The 23,871-nt window shown below is 50.3% G+C and overlaps 1 protein-coding gene across 1 annotated transcript; it reads left to right on the plus strand.

Moving 5' to 3' along the window:
- The first annotated feature begins 22,177 nt into the window (after window positions 1–22,177).
- RXFP4 (relaxin family peptide/INSL5 receptor 4) lies at window positions 22,178–23,296 on the plus strand. Its single transcript, XM_062193654.1, has one exon. It carries the CDS (start codon window positions 22,178–22,180, stop codon window positions 23,294–23,296), a length of 1,119 nt encoding a protein of 372 aa, XP_062049638.1.
- The last annotated feature ends 575 nt before the right edge of the window (window positions 23,297–23,871 follow it).

Here is a 23,871-nt window from a genome sequence, read left to right on the forward strand (position 1 = left end):
CAACTTGCATTTTACTGACCATAGGCCATCCCCTCAATAGCAGTGGCTGCAGCTAGAAGCTGGGCAGAGCCAAAGGCTTTTTAGCTCGGGGCCACAAGGTCTGCAGTTCTGAACCAGGAGTCCTTCGACACCCAGGGCAGTTCCGTATCCAGTGACCATGCTCTTGGCAGAGCTGACAGAAGGCAGTTTCTGTCATGACAGCTGCTTGCCTGATGCCCTGGCTCCTTATATCAGCAACAGGTGCTGTTTGGGGTGCACTGGCCTTGCTGGGTCTCCTTGACGGCAGATCACCGTGCAGAACACCCATTGATTGTCCTGTTGCCTATCCTTATATCGCTCCTGCTGCTAGCTTGCTCCTCGTTCTCCTGGTCTCTAATAAAGTAGACCAAGGAGGCAGCCTCTATGATGTCAGTCAAGGGGGTGCTCAACCCAACCCTGATTTCTTTAATATCAGGGTGAGCTAAAAAAAAAAAAAAACCAAAAAACTATGGTCATGGGCAAATTCTCATGCTTAGTATTTTCCTGTGAGTTAAAACTGTGCCCATGAGGAGAACTATGACCTTTTAGGTAAGATCAACTGTGGTGACCTTGCATACTTTGAGACCATCAGTGCAATTTCCTATCTATCCCTCAGTTTGGTTTAAAAGGGGAGTTCTGCCCATTTACCGCGTACACCGAAAAATCGATCTAGCTGTCACATTATTTCATAGTTTAACCTCTTATTCTGGCTATGCTGTTTGGTCCTCCATACTGTGGCCAGGCATTATTACAGAAAAGGTCAACCATTCCTTACATAAGGTCTGGGGATCAAACCGTACATCACAGTGGAGAGCCCTGCAGAACTGTAGTAACTTCCCTTCTGGAAGAGAAAAGAGGAGAAGTGAGGCAACGAGTCAGGTCTCTAGACTGACTTCCTGGGCTTTCAGATTTAACTGGCGGTTTAACCAGTGCTTACTGCGTAGCCTGACTTAGAGGAGAAATTGTAGCAGAGGTGTCTGCCATCCTTTGGCTTCTGGATTATTTACCGTGTAGCCAGTGGGTTATGGGCCTGGGTTTCCAGGTTTAACTAGTCTTACCATGTAACCCTTAAGTAAGTTTTTGGGCTTCCGGGCTTTCACCATGTAGCCTGTGGACACTAGAGCTTTCTTGGGCTCCTGGAACCCAGTTCTCTAGCATCTGCCACATAACCATCTCCTATCGTCTCTAAGTCTCTTTTGGAACACTTTCTCCCTTTTGGCTAGACCTCCTGTTTGATCCACATTTGAACTAGCAATACATTTGAACTAGCAATGCCTGGTTGTTCAGCGTTAGCTGGACGGAGACTTCGTCAGTCCCTCTTTAAAGGATCTGGCTTCTGAGCCAGAGACTGGAACAGCTAGAAAGAAACACGTTTATAGCTGCAGTTTAGCATCATTTCACATCTTGGCACCACTTTTAATCTAAACAGCCGATTGGTTATTATCTCTGCAAGATGAGAGATATCTCTTTTGACATCTCCAGGGGCCCTCTGGGGATGTCAAAAGTCCGGATAATTTAGAACTTTGATTTTCAGAACGTCTGTTAAAGGTGCCAAGAGAACTTAGAGTATCTGGTCAAAATAGAATTCCTTAACATCCTGAAATGATAGCCATTCATTAGGGTGATTTTAACAGTTTTAGGCCAGATCTAATCATAATGATATTTAACAATGCTTTTCATCAATCTGAACTTGACAGAGACAGTAGAGTACACAATAGATTACTTTGGCAGAACATGAATTCTATATCTCTTGTTGTCGAATAAACCAGAAATAAAAAAACCTTGCACATAAGAGTTCACATAATTCAGAACTATTTAACAGAGTCAAAAAGAGCTTACAGGACCTAACTCTAGAAATGGCAGAGCAACCGATTAAGCAGACACTGTTAAAATAGACGTTACAGTTTTTGCAAAAACAGATTCCAAGATTTACAACTTAGACCATTTCCAGATATTTACTAATATTAGTGCACATTTTTTTAAAAACCTCATTGTTGTAACAGAAGATCAGACTTCAACTTTAGGTCAATGTAATTTTGGCATTAGCACTCAACTTAAAGAAAACTCTGTAAACAATTTTAAAGTTGTAAACCTTTTAAAGCTTTTCATGACTTGCTCACACCTTTTGAAACTTTATACCTGTAGTTACTTTTACATAGTCTTGAATTGTCATGTATGGACAATCTATGAGAATACATGCTAACAAACTCAAACAGTCTCTCTTATCGAATTTAAGATGTGAAAAGTACACAATACATTTTCCCACATTTTGATTAGCATTGATGCCTAGATGGCTTAAGACACTGAGTTATTAATGAATACCACACCATTATTTGAATTAAAAGTCAAAATTACATTTCCATGCTTTTAAGTAACATAAGAATAACTCCTCCTGGACAGCAAACATGGACACTAGTACATGTTTACAACTTCGAAAAGATCTTCATCGTTAAGAGAAACAAGTTTAAAGCATATCAAAGACATGTAAAACCGAGCAAGTGAGCTACCAAGCAAACTGAAGGGCTTTGGCATTAACTTAATTCTCTGAACCAATCTGTATTGGCTTACTTTAGTTAACAACATAAGGGCTTGTATACACAGAATTTACTCTCATTTTTATAAGACCACTCTAGCTGGAAAGCAAAAACATGAATACAGCATAGGTCTGACACCATTTACAACATTTTAATACATTTCACATAATCTGAATTGACTCAAGCAGCTGTTAATTTAACAAATTTTAGAGTCTCATCCTTTGAGAGTTTCAGGGATCCGACTGGAAGCCCAAAGTTGGAAGACTCGGTTTAGAAATTAAGCTGTCAGAGAGTCAGTTTAGCCAACAATTAGTATGTTTCTGATTAGTTGGGTAATCACCCAAACATGAAAAACAGATAAACAATGTAAACAACTTCGCATTGCAGTTTTTCCAATCAAGACTCTAATGGCAATAAAAAAAAATTGCAAAACCTTCAAGACAGGTGATTGCTCTCATCAGATAAGTCAGGGACAGCAGCACAGAAAAGAACTAGCCATAGTTCATTAACTGCAAAGAGAAAAACCCATCAGGTTGGAAAGGGTTAACTGGCAACAGCTTTTCCCTAGGTGGAGAAACCTGTGGAATTCCCTCTCCCTTTCTCCTGGCCAGCGGTATAGGAATGGAGATGAAGAGAGCAAAGAGTGGGGGAGGGAGCCCCGGGAGGAGGAGGAAGGCAGAAAGTGACTGAGGACAAGATGTGAGTGACTGCCCTCACCTTCCCCTATGAATCTCAGCTGGAGGAGAGCATAGGGAAAGGCCCTGATGTCTGGGGGCTGAGTGGGGTTCGAAATCTCCTGTCGCTCAAGATTGCCCACTACCTAGTTGTCTGAGTTTACCTGGAGGGCCAATATTAGCCTCGACCGAAGCTAAACCCTGTTCATGTAGCAGTAGGCAGCGTGACCAGGCATCCCTCCAAGAGAGAGACCTGGTCTTCGGGTCGCAGTCTGGCTTCCAGGAAGCCAAAGCGAGCTCAGGGGGTCTCCAGGCTCTTAGCCAACTGCCCTTCCTAATCTCCCTCCCGTTCCTTACAATCCCTCTGGAGTTTCAGCCGTAGCTAAGCCGTGGCTGGGGGGACTCCACGTTCTCAGAGAGCTGTGGGGTGCCGGACACTCAACAGTCACTTCCACAGATCCGGTCCCACTTGAGGGAAGGAATACTGACCTCCGATGTCTTCTCAAAGTCCCTTCATGGTCGCCAAAAATGTTACCGGAGAAATTGCAGGGTTCTTGTCTTTGCGCAAGAAAGAATTCAGGCGTGAGACAGAGAGTAGTGGGAGGTAAAATAGCAAGGTTTATTAGGGAAGGGACATCCGTAAGGACGGATGGGCACCTCTCCAGACAGAGCCTGAGAGACTGGGGAGGAGGAAGGAGGGAGGTTACATGTTGAGTGGAGAGATTACACCTGACCAGGCCAGGAGGGCAGCTCAGCAAAGATGCAGAGAGCTGAGCACACAGTCCAGTTGAGGCTGGGGGTTTTTAAGGAGATGGGTCTTGCTTCCCCACCTCTGCTCCTCTTGGAACAAAGGGATTTTTGGATGTAAATAGGAAAACTTCTCTTGAAGGTCTGAAACAAAGGACTTTATGGATGCAGATGTTATCAGACAGGAGGAAGGGAGCAGGGTGTTTGAGATGCAGATACTAGGCTGCACCTGGGAGATTGTGGAAAATTGTCAGGCAGAGGGGGTGGGGACCTCCACCTGGCAGGTTATCAGGTAGAAGGGGGCAGGGCAGGATGCGAGGGCCAGGCTGCCCCTGAAACATTATCAGGATGACTTTGAGATGCAGATGCATATGCTGGACATAGATGTCTTCTCTTTAGGCCTGTTACACACACATAAGCTCATAACTGACTTCCTACCTAACAGTACGGCGCACACCCTGTTATGTTTCTGCATTCTCTCCTACCAGATTGATCTATTCGTTGCCTTGCTTTACTGTTTTTATTACAGTAACTCTGCAGAAGAACTGTCAGGGCAAGCAAATTTTCTTTCCTCTACATGTCTGCTTAATCTGATAGGTGGATTTTTCAAAATGGATTTCGAATTAAACATTATTTTCCCTTTGCCTCCTTTCTGAAAAACACTATGCTGTTGGGATTCTGATTGAAATTATATTGTATTTTTTTTTCTTAAAAATTTGAGATATAATCCATGTACCATAACATTTACCCTCTTAAAAGTGTAATTTAGGGGGCTGGTGCCGAGGCACAGCCAGATAAAGCCCCAGCCTGCATTGCAGGCATCCTATATGGGCGCTGGTTCAAGTCCCAGCTGATCCATTTCTGATCCAGCTCTCTACTATGTCCCGGGAAGGCAGTAGAAGACGGCCCACATGGGGAACCTAGAAGAAGCTCCTGGCTCCTGGCTTCAGATCGGCTCAGCTCGGCCATTGTGGCCATTTGGGGAGAAAACCAGCTGATGGAAGATCTCTCTATCTCTACTTCTCTCTGTAACTTTCAAATAAATAAAATAAATATTTCTCTTTTTTTAAAAAAAAAAAGATTTAAAAAAAGAGAGAGAGGTAGAGACAGAGAGAGGTCTTCCATCTGCTGGTCCACTCCCCATATGGCCGATATAGCCAGTGCTGCGCTGATCTGAAGCCAAGAGCCAGGAGCTTCTTCTGGGTCTCCCACATGGGTGCAGGAGCCCAACGACTTGGGCCATCTTCTACTGCTTTCCCAGCACATAGCAAAGAGCTGGATTGGAAGAGGAGCAGCTGGGGCTAGAATCGGCACCCATATGGGATGTTGGGGCTTCAGGCCAGGGCTTTAACCCGCTGTGCCACAGCACTGGCCCCAAAATAAATGTTTCTTAAAAAGTTCAATTTAGGTGTAAAATTCAGTGTTTTTAGTGTTCATATGGTTGTGCAACCATCACCATTATCTATTTCCAGAGAGCTTTCATCTGGAGATAGAACTTGTTGGTGATACTAGAAAACTTTTTCAACTTCTTATTTTCTTAAACTTTTTTTTTTTTTTTTTGACAGGCAGAGTGGACAGTGAGAGAGAGAGAGACAGAGAGAAATGACTTCCTTTTTGCCGTTGGTTCACCCTCCAATGGCTGCTGCGGCCGGCGCATCTCGCTGATCCGAAGCCAGGAGCCAGGTGCTTCTCCTGGTCTCCCATGCGGGTGCAGGGCCCAAGCACTTGGGCCATCCTCCACTGCCTTCCCGGGCCATAGCAGAGAGCTGGCCTGGAAGAGGGGCAACCGGGATAGAATCTGGCGCCCCGACCGGACTAGATCCCAGTGTGCTGGCACCGCAAGGCGGAGGATTAGCCTGTTAAGCCACGGCGCCAGCCTTAAACTTTTTTTTAAATTTGTTTATTTGAGAGGGAGAGAGAGAGAGAGAAAGAGAGAGAGAACACCTGCCCACTGGCCCATTTCCCACGCAGGCGCAGGGGCAGCTTTGCCCACTATGCCACAGCGCCAGCCCCAAATCCAGGGAATTTAATATGGGACATGGGCAGTTGTTAGGCCAAGTGCCTACCCTGACTTTTGAAACTTTTAAGGTGATTATTTGTCTTCTTTTCTCCTTTCTTAATTTTAGTCATTAAAAATTTCCTGGGGCCAGCACTGTGGTACAGTGGGTTAAAGTTCTGGCCTAAAGCGCTGGCATCCCATATGGGCACCAGTTCTAGTCCCAGCTGCTCCTCTTCCAATCCAGCTCTCTGCTATGGGCTGGGAAAGCAGTAGAAGATGCTAGTCCTTGGGCCCCTGCACCCACATGGGAGACCTGAAAGAAACTCCTGGCTCCTGGCTTTGGATTGGCACAGCTCCAGCCATTGCGACCAATTGGGGAGTGAACCAGTGGATGGAAGACCTCTCTCTCTGTCTCGACCTCTCTCTGTAACTCTGTCTTTCAAATAAATAAAATAAATCTTAAAAAAAAACAACCTCCCCCGGGGCCAACACTGAGGCATAATGGGCTAGGCCTCCACCTGTGGGGCCAGCATCCAATATGGGAGCCAGTTCGTGTCCTGGCTGCTCCTCTTTTGATGCAGCTGTCTGCTATGACCTGGGAAAGCAGTGCATGAAGATGGCCCAAGTGCTTGGCCCCTGCATGTGGGGAAATTAGGTACACGAGGCAATTCAAAGATGATGCCCAAAGGAAGTAAGGTGGGCAGAACAATAAGTTGTTTACCACCAAAGCTGATTGGCTGCGCAACATCAGTGGAAGTGATGACAACTGATGACAAGTGTATAGACATATGGCTAGTCCTATAAAAATCACCCCGTAAAATGACCATTTAAGTGATTGGTTGGTCCTTATGCCCTGCCCCAATGACTCTGCAGTTTTGTGCTTTAAAATGCTTTGTTACACGCACAATAAATGAGTTCTTGCTTGACTTGACTCTCCACTGCGTCTGATTATCTCCGGGATCGGGAGGCTGGGAAATGGGCGAACGGCGTGCTTACCTTTCCTCGGGCCCAGTCCATCCTCATTCTGGTGGACTAAGACCCTGCACCTGCACACATGTGGGAGACCCAGAGGAAGCTCCTTGGCTTTGGATCGGCCCAGCTCTGGCTGTTGCAGCCATCTGTGGGGTTAACCAGCAGATGAAAAACCTTTCTGTCTCTCTCTCTCTCTCTAACTCTGCCTCTCAAATAAAATAAACCTTATAAAAAAAAAAGAAAAAGAAAAACATTTTCCCCAAAAATTATCCATTTTACTGAGAATTTAAGATAATTTGCATGAAATTATTACAGGAATTTGGAGTTGGTTGTTTATCTCACAGCAATGAAGAATTATGACACGGACAATAGAGAGGAAGTGGACAAAGCAAGTTAAAGTAGATTTTATTGAGAAACAGAGACTCCTGCTTGCCAGGAGAGGTCCTTCATGGTCTGGGTATAGGGAGCATATATTAGAAGTACATATCAATTGATCGATTCTTCTATATAGTTGTGACATCAGGGATCTGTTTTATGTTTTTTCCCTATGTCTCATGGTTCCTGAACAGATAACAGATGTTACCACGTCAACCACATGGGAGATGTGACAGTTAAGAAGCACTGTTGAGCTGACAAGTTAAGGCAGGTTAGGCCTACCTGATCTATTGCTAAGCCCTGACACATGTGTTTTGTGGTGTACCCTGGTCTGGTACTAGTTTCTCTCAGGGTTACTGGTGGGTAATGGACCCATTGTGTTCCCTAACTATCAATCTTTTCATTTTCCTGGAGCAATGTCTTTTTTTTTAAGACTTATTTATTTGAGAGGAAGAGCTACAGATAGAAAGAGAGAGAGAAGAGAGGTCTTCCATCAGCTGGTTCACTCCCCAAATGGCTGCAACAGCCAGAGCTGAGGCTCTTCGGGTCTCTCACATGGGTGCAGTGTCCCAAGCACTTGGGCCATCTTCTACTGCTTTCCCAGGTCATCAGCAGGGAGCTGGACTGGAAGAGGAGCAGCCAGGACTTGAACTGGTGCCTATAGGGGATGCAGGCAGAGGCTTAACCTACTATGCCACAGCATCAGCCCTGGGCAATGTCTTTTGTCTCAACAGTTGTCAGGTTTCATACAAACACCTGGTTCCTTATTCCCACAGGGGCCTTTCCTAACTGCATCACAAAATCTCATCAGAATTCTCTTATTCTTTCTCATTTCTCTCTCTCTCCTTCTCTCTCAGTTTTCCTCTTTATATTCCTTAGTCTTGCTAGGGTCGTGTCTGTTCACCTTTTCAAATAACCCAGCTTTTGGTTTTATTTTCAATTTATTCATCAACTCCATATCAATTTAAAGCTATTTTTATAATTTTATTTTTGGGGAATTTCTTTTGGTCCCTCCAAGTTTCTTTTTTTTCATTTTTTTTTTTTTTTTTGAAAAAAGGACTTGTTTCTTTGAAAACAGAGTTAGATAGAGAGAGGGAGAGAGATCTTTCACCTGCTGCTTCACTCCCCAAATGGCCACACCAGCCAGGTTGGGCCAGGCTGAAGCCAGAAGCCAGGAGCTCCATCCAGGTCTCGCACATGAGTGCAGGGGCCCAAACACTTGGGCCATCCTCTGCTGCTTTTCCAGGCACATTAGCAAGGAGCTGGGTTGGAAATGGAGCAGCTGGGACTTGGACAGGTGCCCATATGGGACCATGGTACATGGGTGATGGCTTTATCCCATGTGCCGCAGCACTGGCCCCTCTGTTTCTTTTGTGTGTGTGTGCGTTTGTGTGTTTTGGTTTGTTTTTCTTTTTTCTTACACCTCCCTATTTGTTAAGTTAAATGCTGACTTATCTTCAAGTCTCTTAAAATTCTGAATTTCTCCGGTAACATTTTTCTGCTGATATGATCAAGGTTGATTTTCTCAGCTCCATTCAAAAGCACATTGTTCTATTGCTGCTTGGAAAAACCTCTGTCAAGAGGTCATTTTCCTTCCGGTCTGGTGCATGGTTGAAAAACTGACGTATGAATCTTTATGACTCTGCAAAATCCTAGTGTTCATTTGGGATCATAAAGCCGTTTACTACCAACTGTTGGGCAGTGACAGCTTGGAGATGACACAAAACTCATGGGGCTGGGCCTTGTAATTCTGTCAGTGTCACTCCTGCCCCCAGGAGTCACTGCTTCCCCTTTGTTTCAGTGGCACTTCCACCTGTCTCCCGGGAATCTGTTTAAATCAGCCCGGACTTTGGAAAGTGCCAGATTGGGTCCTCCAGTTTTGGCCTGATATCCTTTATCCACAACAGTGGGAGATGTGATGGAGAGAAAAGAAACCATGGAGGTGGACTTTCTTAAGGTCTCCGGTATTTGCATTTTAACCATTTTAACCCAAAGAAGTTAGGGCAAAAATCAACGGAGGGCAGTGTGACCTTCAGGGAGAGACATGGAAGGAATTGGTTGAGTTTTTCCACTTTCTTTCTTTTTAAGGTTTATTTATTTATTTGAGAGGCAGAGTTACAGGCAGAGAGAGGGACAGACATTTTCCATCCACTGGTTCATGCCTCAAATGGCCGAAAATGGAGAATCTAAAACCAGGAGCCAGGAGCTTTCTTCTGGTCTCCCACATGGGTGCAGCAGGCCAGGCACTCGGGCTGTCTTCTGCTGCTTTCCCAGGAAATCAGTAGGGAGCTGGATGGGAAGAGGAACAGCTGGGACTTGTACCAGGGCCCATACAGGGTGCCAGGACTGCAGGGGGAGGCTTAATCTACTAGGCCACAGTGCAGGCCCTGATTTTTTTCCACTTTGACAAGACCAGAAGAACTTCCCCAGAGCGAGGCTGCCCTAGGTCATCACGTTGCAGGAAGGGTGAGCGCGGGCGCCTGAAATGCGTTCCCACTTAAACACGCACGCAGGTGTGCAGGAACACAGGTGGCCAGGTGATGTGAAACACAAGTCAGTTCACTAGGAAGCCATGACCACTTCCAGGGCAGAGTGGGGAATATTTTCGTGGTGTGGACATGCTGATTCCTGGCCCACATCAAGCCTCACGGCACAGGCAGGGGGCCCTTTTGGCCCTGCAACCCTAGCCTGCCTAGTACACGCGGCTGTGGTGTCTGAGGTCCCAGACTTGCCTGGTGCCCAGCCAAGGAATCTTGGTCTTCGTAAGCCCCCAGGGGAGCCTCTCAAGCACAGAAGCTGCTTTAGGTGACACTGGAGCTTAGGAAAGTGCCCCAGTGCACCCTACGTGTCTTTAAGCTACAACCCCCTTGCCCATCCCTCTTACTTGAGTTACCCTCGGTGAGCTTGGTTATTCGTATAACTGAGAAGGAACTTGATCCTAAAAGTGGGTCTGCAAATCACAGACACTGGGCGAGACTGTGGGGCTGGCCAGCGTGGATTGGCCCACTCTGAGCAGTCAGTGGGCACAGTGTCAACCCAGGACAGGGTGAACATGGGAGGGTGGGACACTGGGTTGATTCTTCTTTAGAGCCTTAGCAGAAGTCTAGTCCCCCAAACAGAAGAACATTTTATCCCAAAATTCTCTGAAGAAAAGAGCTAGGGAACAAAACAGGGCAGCTGTCTAACCCTGTACAGAATATTCCTCTCTGTAGTCTGAAACCACTCAAGGCTGGAGCTAGGAAAATTAACCCACTGCTTATCCAGCTTGAGGACATACCAAATTCTTTGCCAGATTTTGTGAGTAAAGTTTTTTTTAAAGATTTATTTATGTAAAGGCAGAGTTATAGAGAGAGGGAAAGAGATCTTCCATCTCCTGGCTCACTGCCTATATGGCCACATGGCCAGGGCTGGGCATGTTGAAGCCAGGAGCTTCTTCTGGGTCTCCCACGTGGGTGCAAGGACTTGGACCATCTTCCACTGCTTTCCCAGGTGCATGAGCAGAGAGCTGGATTGGAAATAGAGCAGCCAGGAGTCGAACCAGTACCCATATGGGATGCCAGCATCATAGGCAGAGGCTTAACCTGCTGTGCCAGAGTGCCAGGCCCATGACTCACGTTAACACACTGTTTAGTTAATACACAATTGGAACACAGATTTCTGAGAGAGCAAGAAAAGGTGGGAGGAATGCCTGACAGCTGGGCACTCAAAAGCACTTCTCAGGCCGGCGCTGTGACGCAGCGGGTTAACACCCTGGCCTGTAGCGCCGGCACCTCATGTGGGTGCTGGTTCGAGACCCGGCTGCTCCTCTTCCGATCCAGCTTTCTGCTATGGCCTGGGAAAGCAGTAGAAGATGGCCCAAGTCGTTGGGCCCCTGCACCTGTGTGGGAGACGTGGAAGAAGCTCCTGGCTCCTGGCTTCAGATTGGCACAGTTCTGGCCGCTGCAGCCAATTGGGGAGTGAACCAGCAGATGGAAGACCTCTCTCTCTCTGCCTCTCCTCTCTCTTTGTAACTCTTTCTTTCAAATAAATAAATAAATCTTTAAAAAAATGATGATCATCTCAGGAATATAACTTCTGTCAGAAGGAGGCCATGGCTTTAAAATCATGGCATCAATATCACCATTTGACAACTATTACAGTACTAGTTGATCCAGGTAAGAATCCTGAGTGGACACTAACACAGGCGGGTCAAGGTTACAGGAGTTTATTTTCTCTGTGACTCATTACACAGGGATTAAAGTATCCCTAAGAGGAGAAACCCCAGATACCATCACTCTCTCTCTCTCTCTTTTTTAAGATTTATTTCTTTATTTGTAAGGCAGAGTTACAGAGAAGCAGAGGCAGAGAGAGAATCTTACGTCTGCTGGTTCACTCCCCAGATGGCTACAACGACCAGAGCTGAGCTGATCTGAAGCTAGGAACCAGGACCCAGGAGCTTCTTCCGGGTCCCCTACGTAGGTGCATCTCCTACTGCTTTCCCAGGCCATAGCAGAGAGCTGGACCAGAAGTGGAACAGCCAGGATTTGAACTAGTGCCCATATGGGATGCCAGCACTGCAGGCAGTGCTTTACCCACTATGCCACAGTGCTGCCCCCTCCCCATACCATCTTAACTGGTGACCCAAGTTAACCTCCCCAGGAGCAGAGGCTGCGCCACTCTGGGTCTGAGACACTAGAGCTGACATGTTACTTTTGTGACGCTGCTGCTAAAATATCACCGACTGAATCAAACCATGATGAAGGATCAAACTCATATTTAGGGGCGTTCTGCAAAGTAACTGGCTTTTACTCTTTAAAGATCTATCACATGGGAGCTGGCGCTGTGGCTTAGCAGGTAAGGCTGCCACCTGTGGTGCTGGCATCCCATGTGGGCACCAGTTAGAGTCCCAGCTGCTCCACTTCCGATCCAGCTCTCTGCTAATGAACCTGGGAAAGCAGAGGAGGATGGCCCGAGTGCTTGAGCCCCTGCACCCACATGGGAGACTTGGATGCAGTTCCAGGCTCTCGGCTTCGGACTGGCCCGACTCCAGCCGTTGCAGACTTTGGGGCGTGAGCCAGCAGATGGAAGATTGATCTCTCTCTCTCTCTCTCTCTCTCTAACTCTGCCTTTCAAATAAAAGTAAATAAATCTTCTTTTTTTTTTTTTTTCTTAAAAAAAGAGATATATGAAAAAAAAGTATCTGTGGCAGGGAGCGGGGCTGGCGTTTGGCCTAGCAGTTAACGTGTCGGTTAAGACACTTGTATCCCACATCAGAGTTCCTGGGTCCAAAACTCCAGCTTCCCGCTAACACAAACCCTGGGAGGCAGTGGTGATGGTTCCAGTAATCGAGTTCCTGCCACTCGTGGACTGAATTCCTAGCCTAACTCCAGCTGTTGTGGGTCTTCAGGGGTAAACCAGAGGAATGCTCTTTCTGTCTCTGTATCTCAAATAAATAATTGTTAATTATAAAACACGTATGATGGCCGGCGCCGTGGCTCAACAGGCTAATCCTCCGCCTAGCGGCGCCGGCACACCAGGTTCTAGTCCCGGTTGGGGCACCGGATTCTGTCCCGGTTGCCCCTCTTCCAGGCCAGCTCTCTGCTGTGGCCCGGGAGTACAGTGGAGGATGGCCCAAGTCCTTGGGCCCTGCATCCCATGGGAGACCAGGATAAGCACCTGGATCCTGCCTTGGGATCAGCGCGGTGCGCCGGCCGCAGCGCGCTGGCCATGGCGGTCATTGGAGGGTGAACCAACAGCAAAGGAAGACCTTTCTCTCTGTCTCTCTCTCTCTCACTGTCCACTCTGCCTGTCAAAAAAAAAAAAAAAAGTATGATATGCAAGATGAAGCCCAGGGAGCTGTTCTAGGTTAAAGCTAAGGGTGTTGGGTGTGGCCGTGAAGGTGCTGCTTGGGGTGTCCATATCCCACGTGGGGTTCCTGGATTCAAGCCCTGCCGCTGCTTCCATTTCAGCTTCCTCTTAATGAGTACCTGAGGGAGGCAGCAGTTGATGGCTAAGTACCAGGGCCCCTGCCATCCACATGAGAGACCCAGAGGGGGTTCCTGGCTCCTGGCTTTGGCCTGCTCCAGCCCTGGATGTTGCAGCCATTTGGGGAGTAAACCAGTGAATGGAAGATTTCTCTCTCACTCTTGGCCGGCGCCGTGGCTTAACAGGCTAATCCTCCACCTTGCGGCACCGGCACACCGGGTTCTAGTCCCGGTTGGGGCACCGGATTCTGTCCCGGTTGCCCCTCTTCCAGGCCAGCTCTCTGCTATGGCCCGGGAGTGCAGAGGAGGATGGCCCAAGTCCTTGGGCCCTGCACCCGCATGGGAGACCAGGAGAAGCACCTGGCTCCTGGCTTCGGATCAGCGTGATGAGCCGGCCGCAGCGGCCATTGGAGGGTGAACCAACGGCAAAAGGAAGACCTTTCTCTCTGTCTCTCTCTCACTGTCCACTCTGCCTGTCAAAAAAAAAAAAAAAGATTTCTCTCTCACTCTCGCTCGCTCTCTCTCTCTCTCTCTCTCTCTCACACACACACACACACACACACACCATCTTGTCCCTCTGCCTTTCAATTAGATAAATATTTAAATAAATAAGGTATGGGGCCGGCGCTGTGGTGCACTAGGTTAATCCTCTGCCTGCGGTGATGGCATCCCATATGGGCGCCAGATTCTGTCCTGGTTGGCCCTCTTCCAGTCCAGCTCTCTGCTGTGGCCTGGGAAGGCAATGGAGGATGGCCCAAGTGCTTGGGCCCTGCACCCATGTGGGAGACCAGGAGGAGGCACCTGGCTCCTGGCTTCGGATCGGCGTAGCTCTGGCTGTTGCGGCCATTTGAGGGGTGAACCAATGGAAGGAAGACCTTTCACTCTGTCTCTCTCTCTCACTGTCTGTAACTCTACCTGTCAAATAAATAAATAAATAAACTTTAAAAATAAATAAATAAGGTACAAAGGAGAGAGGGTAGTATGGGAAGTATCATTAGGCTCTTGTTTTATTTTATTTTATTTATTTTAAAGATAGAACCACAGAGAGGGTGGAGAAAGATAGAAAAAGAGAGGTCTTCCAACCACTGGTTCACTCCCCAAATGGCCACAATGGCCAGAGCTGAGCTGATCTGATGCCAGGAGCCAGGAGCTTCTTCCAGGTCTCCCACATGGGTGCAGGAGCCCAAGGACTTGGGCCATCCCAGGCACATTAGCAGGGAACTGGATCGGAAATGGAGCAGCCAAGACTCGAACTGGTGCCCATATAGGACCCTGGCACTGCAGGCCAAGGCTTTAACCCTTTGTGCCATAGTGCCAGTCCCCTCCTTAAGCCCTTGGCCTGGACAAACGTCTCAGGATCAGTTCAAAAATTATCTCTGTGACTATCCCCGGTAAAATTAAGCATTTCATCTTTTATGTGCCTTACTCTCTTTTACATCTTTTATTTATTTATTTATTTTTTGACAGGCAGAGTGGATAGTGAGAGAGAGAGACAGAGAAAAAGGTCTTCCTTTTACCGTTGGTTCACCCTCCAATGGCTGCTGCGGCTGGCGCATCTCGCTGATCTGAAGCCAGGAGCCAGGTACTTCTCCTGGTCTCCCATGCGGGTGCAGGGCCCAAGGACTTGGGCCATCCTCCACTGCACTCCCGGGCCATAGCAGAGATCTGGCCTGGAAGAGGGGCCACCGGGACAGAATCTGGCGCCCCGACTGGGACTAGAACCCGGTGTGCCGGCGCCGCAAGGCGGAGGATTGGTTTATTGAGCCGCAGCGCCGGGCGCCGACCTCTATTACATATTTAGTAAAGCACTTTTCTTCTTCTTCTTCTTCTCCTTCTTCTTCTTCTTTTTTTTTTTTTTTTTTTTTTTGACAGGCAGAGTGGACAGTGAGAGAGAGAGACAGAGAGAAAGGTCTTCCTTTGCCGTTGGTTCACCCTCTAATGGCCACCGCGGCTGGCGCAGTGCGGCTGGCGCACCGCACTGATCCGATGGCAGGAGCCAGGTGCTTCTCCTGGTCTCCCATGGGGTGCAGGGCCCAAGGACTTGGGCTATCCTCCACTGCCCTCCCGGGCCACAGCAGAGAGCTGGCCTGGAAGAGGGGCAACCGGGACAGAATCCGGCACCCCGACTGGGACTAGAGCCCGGTGTGCTGGCGCCGCAAGGCAGAAGATTAGCCTATTGAGCCACAGCGCCAACCAAGCACTTTTCTTCTTTTTAAAAAATCTTATGTAAGAGAAGAGAGGTAGTGGATGGCTCACACTCCGTCAAAGCAGCGCTGAGCCCAGCAGAGAGGGAGAAGCACAGGAGAGCAGAGGGAGCCCACGTCCAGGCTGCCACCGCCTTCGCATCACCCAGCCTTCCCAGGCCAGCCAGTCTCCTCCCAGAGCCGTGTGGAGCCAGATGCCTGAAGTGCCTGGGGCTGGGCTGACGGGGAGCCAGGACGTCTGTCAGGTCTCCCATGTGGACGGCAGGGACCCCACCACTGGAGCCGGCACTGCTGCCTCCCAGGGTCTGCAGCAGCAGGAAGCTGGAACCAGGAACTGGAGTGGGATCTGAATGGCAGCAGCCGGCCCCAGAGCCCTGTGCTTAACCCCGTGTGGCCCTCATGCCTCACTCTTGTAGCCCAATGAGTGTCAGCAGGGACCTGTGGAGAGAGAGCAAGACGAACAACCCGGAGCGGCATGAGGAGGCTTTGGGGTGCTAGAATGTACTTTGGGGGCTGGTGTCATGGCACAACAGGTTAAGCCCCCGCTTGCGACACCAGCATCCCGTATTGGGGCACCAGTTCAAGTTCTGGCTGTCCTACTTCTGACCCAGCTCCCTGTTAATGCATTTGGGGAGGCAGGTGAAGAGGGGTCAAGCACTTGGGAGACCCAGATGGAGTTCCTGGCTGCAGCCTGGCCCACACTTGGCTGTTGCAGCCATCTGGGGAGTGAACTAGCAGATGGAAGATCAATCTCTCTTTTCTTTCAAATAAATAAATCTTAAACAAAAACAAACAAACAAACAAACAAACAAAATCTTATGTAGGCCATGGCCATGGCTCACTAGGCTAATCCTCTGCCTGCAGCTCCAGCACGCTAGCACCCCAGGTTCTAGTCCCGGTTGGGGCACTGGTTCTGTCCCGGTTGCTCCTCTTTCAGGCCAGCTCTCTGCTGTGGCCCGGGAGTGCAGTGGAGGATGACCCAAGTGTTTGGGCCCTGCACCCGCATGGAAGACCAGGAGGAAGCACCTGGCTCCTGCCTTCGGATCAGCGCGGTGCGCCAGCCACAGCACACCAGCCGCAGCGGCCATTGGAGGGTGAACCTACGGAAAAAGGAAGACCTTTCTCTCTGTCTCTCTCTCACTGTCCACTCTGCCTGTCCAAAAAAAAAAAAAAAATCTTATGTATTTACTTGAGAGTCAGAGAGAGAGAGAGAGAGAGAGAGAGAGAGAGAGAGAGAGAGAGAAGAGACAGGGAGTGGTTTCATCCAGTGGTTTGCCTCCCAAATGCCCTGAATGGCCAGCGGGCCAAAGCCCATAGCCAGGAACTCAATCTGGGTCTCTCACATAGTGGCAGGAACTCAATTACCTGAGCCGTTACCACTGCCTCCCAGGGTCTATATTAGCAGGAAGCTGAGTCCGGAGCCAGAGCTGGGCATCAGACCCAGGCCCTTGGATGTGAGTTTCAGCTATCTTAACTGCTAACCCAAATGTCCACCTCTTTTTTATTAAAAATGTAGATATTCAGTGGTTACAGAACCGTTTGTTGCAAAAACTATCCATACTTTAGTGAATATCTTTGCACCTTTGTCAAAAATCAATTGATCATAAATGTATCCTTTCACTAACACTGTAGCACTGCAGCATTATAGCAACTTTGAAATCTATAGCATGAATACTCCTACCTTATCATCTTTTTTACAGAATTGTTTGGATATTTGCATTTCCACATGAATACTAGAATCAGCTTGTCAATTTTATGCTTCTTTAAAAGCCTTCTAGAATTTTGATTAGGATTGCATTGAATCTACAGTTACAAGAATTGACATCTCAAGATTTTTTTTTTTTTTTTTGACAGGCAGAGTGGATAGTGAGAGAGAGAGACAAGTCTTCCTTTTTGCCGTTGATTCACCCTCCAATGGCCGCCGCGGCTGGTGTGCTGCGGCCGGCACACCACACTGATCCGAAGGCAGGAGCCAGGTGCTTCCTCCTGGTCTTCCATGTGGGTGCAGGGCCCAAGCACTTGGGCCATCCTCCACTGCACTCCCGGGCTATAGCAGAGAGCTGGCCTGGAAGAGGAGCAACCGGGATAGAATCCGGCGCCCCAACCGGGACTAGAACCCGGTGTGCCGGCACCATAAGGCAGAGGATTAGCCTGTTAAGCCACGGCACCGGCAAGATTATTATTGAGTCTTGCAACACATGAACACAATCTACCTCTCCATTTATTTATTTATTTAGTTGAAAGGCATTGTGACAGAGAAAGAGAGAGAGAGAGAGAGATCTTCCATCCACAGATTCAGTCCCCAGCCAGAGCTGGTCCAGACTGAAGCCAGGAGCCAGGAACACCACATGGGTGGCAGGGATCTTAGCACGTGGGCCATCTTCTGCTTTCCCAGGCACATGAACAGGGAGCTGGATCAGAAACAGAGCAGCCGGCACTTGAATAAGTGCTCTGACGTGGGATGCAAGCATCCCATGCGGTGGCTTAACCCACTGCGCCACCTCTCCATTTATTTAGACTTTTTTTTTCTCAGCAATACTTGTTTGAAGCATATTGGGGTTACAGATCCTCTATCAGATTTATCCTTAAGCCTTTTTTTTAATGTTCTGTCAGTCTTAACCCAGCACCCAAAAATTCTCTCCAGGGAATCTCAGCGGACGTGCAGAGGAGCAGGGATGGCGGCTGGCGGCGTCGCTGCAGGGTGAGGGGCTTGGACCTGCTGCTGCTGTGGTCCGCTCTGCCACGGAAGCTGCTCCCTTCTCCTCCCGCACCGCGGTGGGACAGTGCAGCCCCTCCCACCGCCTCCTGCAGTTGCAGCCTGCAGCATCCACAGCCTAGGTTTTGGCGAGCAGGGCCGGCTTGTGGGGCTGGAGAGCTGTTCAGGTGACTGAGGGGAAGGTGTGACCCCTACGCGTCCTTAGAGTGTTGGGGGGGGGGCACCATAAGCTACCAGGCAGGCCTTGGACTTGGAGATGGAAGAAAGGGCAGTGAAGTGTGGCCCTGGGGGGTGACATGGCCGTCAGGAATGGCGAAGGCGTCTCGGGTGCACCTGCTTCCTCTCCATCGCTCAGCAGTTGTGCATGAAGAGCTGTCTCGGGGGCGTTTTGCTGTCCTGCTGTCCACAGCCTGCTCTCTTCCTGGGCGCCTTTGGAGCTTCCTAAGGCCAAGGACTAGCCCTTCTGGCACTCAGAGGACAGGAAGGGAAAAAACTGGAAACAGGCACATTCTAGAAGTTAAGAGACTTTTCTCTCTCTCTCTTTAAATTAATTTATTTGAAAGAGTTAAAGAGATACTCCTCTCTCTGTGTAATTCTTTCAAATAAATAAATAAATCTTAAAAAAAAAAAAAGAGTTACAGAGAGAGACCGACAGAGAGAGAGCGAGAGAGTTTCCACCCACTGATTCACTTCCCAGATGGCAGCAAAGCCAGAGCTGGGCCAGGTCAAAGCCAGGAACCAGGAGTTTCTTCCAAGTCTCCCATGTGGGTGGCAGGGGCTCAAACACTTGGCCCATCCTTTGCTGCCTGTGCAGGCCATTAGCAGAGAGCTGGAGTGGAAAGTGGAGCAACTGGTACATGAACCAGTGCCCATATAGGATGTTGGCATCACAGGCGGTAGCTTTTCCCGCTATGCCACAGTGCTGGCTTCAAGACAGACTTTTATCTTTTTTTTTTTTTTAAAGGCAGAGTTACAGAGAGGGAGAAGCAGAGACAGAGAGACAAGTCTTCCATCCACTGGTTCACTCCCCAAATGGCTGTAACAGTGCCAGCACTGGGCCAGGCTGGAGTCAGGAGCCAGGAGTCTCATCTAGTCTCCCAGATGGGTGCAGGGGCCCAAGTGCAGGGGCCATCTTCTGCTGCTTTCCCAGGGAAATTAGCAGGGAGCTGGACTGGAAGTGGAGCAGATGGGACTTGAACTGGCGCCCACATGGGATGCTGGTGCTGCAGGCGGCAGTTTAACCTGCTATGCCACAGCACCAGCCCCTTATTATTTATTTATTTGTCTATTTATTTGTGAGACTTTTATCTTAAATCCTGACTCTTGGGCAAGTCAGTTTTACTCTAAGATGACAAATTGAGATATATATATATATATATATATATATATATATATTTTTTTTTTTTTTCGACAGGCAGAGTGGACAGTGAGAGAGAGAGAGACAGAGAGAAAGGTCTTCCTTTGCCGTTGGTTCACCCTCCAATGACCGCCCGGTGGCACACCGCGCTGATCCGAAGGCAGGAGCCAGGTGCTTCTCCTGGTCTCCCATGGGGTGCAGGGCCCAAGCACTTGGGCCATCCTCCACTGCACTCCCGGGCCATAGCAGAGAGCTGGCCTGGAAGAGGGGCAACCGGGACAGAATCCGGTGCCCCGACCAGGACTAGAACCCGGTGTGCCAGCGCCGCTAGGTGGAGGATTAGCCTGTTGAGCCATGGCACCGGCCGCAAATTGAGATTTAAGATGATCTTAAGAAGCTGGCGCTGTGGTGTATGTAGTAGGCTAAGTGTCGTCCTGCAGGCTACTCTTCTTCCAATCCAGCTCTCTATGGCCTGGGAAGCAGTAGAAGATGGCCCAAGCCCTTGAGCCCCTGCATCCACATGGGAGACTCAGAAGAAGCTCCTGGCTCCTGGCTTTGGATCAGCCCAGCTCTGGCCGTTGCAGCCACCTGGGGAGTGAACCAGCAGATGGAAGACCTTTCTGTCTGTCTCTCCCTCTAACTGTAACTTTGCCTTTAAATAAATCAATCTTAAATATTTCTTTTATCTCAAAAGAATGAGTATTTTCTATAAGAGCAGCCGTCTTTTATTTGCTTTTATCTACTGTGTGAAGGTAGCTGGCACACAGTAAAGGCTTGCGAAATGCAGAGATCGGCGAATGAACGGGAGAGGGAGTGAACAAAATAGATGAGGTTCCCAAACACGGCCAGCTGGTGGCGTCACTTCTCTACATAACCACAGGGAGGTGGTGGCGGTGGCAGCCAAGGGAAAAGCTCCAGACTAGGAGTGAATAAAGGTTAAAAAAAAGAAATGACTGAGGGCCAGCTATTCTACAGCCAGTGTCTTTTTTCTAAGCCAAGAGAAAAATAAGTCAAACGATTCTCCTAATAGCCAGGCCGTGAAGGTGATTCTGACTGTGAAAGTCGGCACAGCCCCAAGAGATGGTGTGGCTGGCAGAGTCACACAGAGCCAGTGTGGCTGGGGGCTGTGGGGCTCACCTACCCTCAGGTGTCCGGCCTTCTACCCTGCCTCTGCACCTGCCCCAGCTCTAATCCATGACCTCCTGGGGCCCAGCGTGGCTTTCTCCCCTGTTTCTCCTGATTGGTAGGTTGTGTGTGTGTGTGTGTTTAAGATTTATTTATTTATTTGAAATTCAGAGTTACACACACACACAGAGAGAGAGAGAGAGAGAGAGAGAGAGAGAGAAAGGTCTGCCATCCGCTGGTTCACTCCCCAATTGGCTGTAATGGTTGGAGCTGTGCTGATCCGAAGCCAGGAGCCAGAAGCTTCTTCTGGGTCTCCCACGTGAGTGCAGGGGCCCAAGGACTTGGGCCATCTTCCACTGTTTTTCCAGGCCATAGCAGAGAGCTGGATCGGAACTGGAGCAGCTAGGACTCGAACCAGCACCCATATGGGATGCCAGCACTGCAGGCGGCAGCTTTACCTGCTGCACCACAGCGCCGGCCCCAATTGGTGGTCCTGAAGGAGCCCCTACTTCCCCCAGTGCTCTAAGGGAAATGAACTTTAATCAGCAAAGGGCAAGACAATGTTGAGCACTTTGGTGACCTTGAGAAGCACCTCCATCTGGTACCTGCCCTCCTCCTGCCTTCTTTCTCTCCATCAGAGTTCTTCTGCAGCAGGTAGAGAAGCGGGCATGAAAGGGGGCACCCAGGGAGGCAGCTTTTCCCAGTTAGGCCTGAGGTCATGGGGAGACAGGATGAGGCGGGGCGAGGGCGTGTCCCAGGATGCACAGCTCCAAAATGGGAGGAGAGCCGGCACCGCTGAGCTCTGGCCCCAGGGCTGCAGCAGGGTAAGGTGGAAGGACAGTGTGGCTGGCAGACGCAGGGAACAGAGCCGAGGGCACAGCCCGGTCCATTCAGCCCCCCCAGGCTCACTGCTCTCAGTGGGGAGGGAACAGGAAGCTGTGACTTCCTCTCTCCTTTCCTTCCCTACTCTTAGCCTCAAGGTCACTTGCTGCCGAAATGAATTCCACCCTGTGTTTAGGTTGGCGCTGTCTCCTGGGCATGGTGATGACAGTTGCTCCCTTCCACCACAAACACCCCAAAATTCTCCTTTGAAATAAAGTCACCCATGCAAAGACAAAGCAGTGCTTCATGAAGCGCTTGTCTGTGAGAATCTTAAGCAAGGACACAGGCGTGGGGGAGTAAAGGCACTCACTTAAAGCAGCGGCTGTGGGGCTCTAAAATCCCCAGTCTCCTATCCCCGTTCCCTCTCCACACCCCTGCCTCGCCCTGCTCCACCCACTGCCAATCCTGACCAACAGGGAGGGGGTGGTTCTCCTGTCCACACCCCTCCCTCAGAGGTGTGGGCGGGGGCTGGGCTCCCGGCTGCTGGAGGCCCCCCGGCAGGGCTCAGAGCCACGTCCTCCTGCTGAGCTGAGCCACTGAGGCCCCTCTGCTCGGCGCCACCAGCTACCGAGGCCCTTCTGCTCGGCGCCACCAGCTGCCGATGCCCCATGATGCCCACGCCCAACACCTCTGGCCCTGTGCCCATGTTCTTCTGGGCCAACGTCTCCGGAGGCAGCGTGCTGAGTGCTCCTGACACCGCAATGCCGGTTGAATTCCTCGTCCTGAGGGTCGTGGTCGCTCTGGCCTATGGGCTTGTGGGGGCCGTTGGCTTGCTGGGAAACCTGGCCGCACTGTGGGTCCTGGGCAACCGTGCTCAGCGAGCCCCCGGCCCGCCTTCCGACACCTTCGTTTTCAACTTGGCTCTGGCAGACCTGGGGCTGGCACTCACCCTCCCCTTCTGGGCGGCCGAGTCGGCACTGGACTTCCACTGGCCCTTTGGAGGCGCCCTCTGCAAGATAGTGCTGACAGCCACCGTCCTCAATGTCTACGCCAGCATCTTCCTCATCACAGCACTCAGTGTGGCCCGCTACTGGGTGGTGGCCATGGCTACGGGGCCGGGCGCCCATTTCTCGCTCTTCTGGGCCCGAATGGCCACCTCGGCGGTGTGGGTGGCGGCTGCCCTGGTGACGGTGCCCACGGTCGTCTTTGGGGCTGAGGGCGAGGTGTGGGGCGTGCGCCTCTGCCTGCTACGCTTTCCCAGCAGGTACTGGCTGGGAGCCTACCAGCTGCAGAGGGTGGTGCTGGCCTTCATGGTGCCCTTGGGCGTCATCACCACCAGCTACCTGCTGCTGCTGGCCTTCCTACGGCGGCGACGGCGGCAGGACAGCACAGGGGTGGCCCGCTCTGTCCGCATCCTGGTGGCCTCCTTCTTCCTCTGCTGGTTCCCCAACCATGTGGTCACTCTCTGGGGTGTCCTGGTGAAGTTTGACCTGGTGCCCTGGGACAGCACCTTCCACACCATCCACACCTACGTCTTCCCTGTCACCTCCTGCCTGGCCCACAGCAACAGCTGCCTCAACCCTGTGCTCTACTGCCTCCTGAGGCCGGAGCCCCGGCGGGCTCTGGGTGGCGCCTTCAGGGATCTACGGTCCAGGCTGTGGCCCCGAGGCCGGGGCTGGGTGGAGCAGGTGGCCCTAAAGAAGGTAGGCAGGCAGTGGGTGTCGAGCACCCCGCCCGAGAGCGGTCCTTCGGCCACGCTCACCGCCCTGGACAGAGGGACGCCCGGGTGAGTGCACCGCCCGCTGGACTCTGCCCCTTCTGGGGTCTGCCTGGGCAGGCATCCACGCAGTCTCAGGACAGGGGCCCTGGCAGCCAAGCCACAGCACCCTCAGGGAACGTCTGGTCTTGGACCCCCAGCATTGGCCTTGGTGGAACACGGGAGGCCTGGGTCCAGTGATGAAGATTTGTCTGCATGGAGCAGGGAAGAGGAGGATCTGAAAATAAACCTCTGGATTGTCCAGGAATGGCCTGAGCCTTTGTCCCAGCGCTACCTTCATTCAGCATGGACAAAAGGATTCTCTGCCCCATGTCTGCCTTCTGTAAGAGGCCCAGGGAAAGTCTCCCCCTGGGTTTCTTCCTCTTTCTTTTCTTCCTTCCTTCCTTCCTTCCTTTCTTCCTTCCTTCCTTCCCTCCCTCCCTTCTCTTTCTCTCTCTCCCTCCCTCCTTCCCTCTCTCTCTCTCTCTCTCTCTCTCTCTCGATTTGTTTATTTGTAAGGCAGAGTACCGAGAGAGGGAGAGACAGTGACAGTGCGATCTTTCATCCACTGGTCACTCTCCAAATGGCCGCAAAGTCAGGGGCTGGGCT

The sequence above is a fragment of the Lepus europaeus genome, chromosome 5 (genome assembly GCF_033115175.1).
Source record: "Lepus europaeus isolate LE1 chromosome 5, mLepTim1.pri, whole genome shotgun sequence".
NCBI classification, from domain to species: Eukaryota; Metazoa; Chordata; class Mammalia; order Lagomorpha; family Leporidae; genus Lepus; species Lepus europaeus.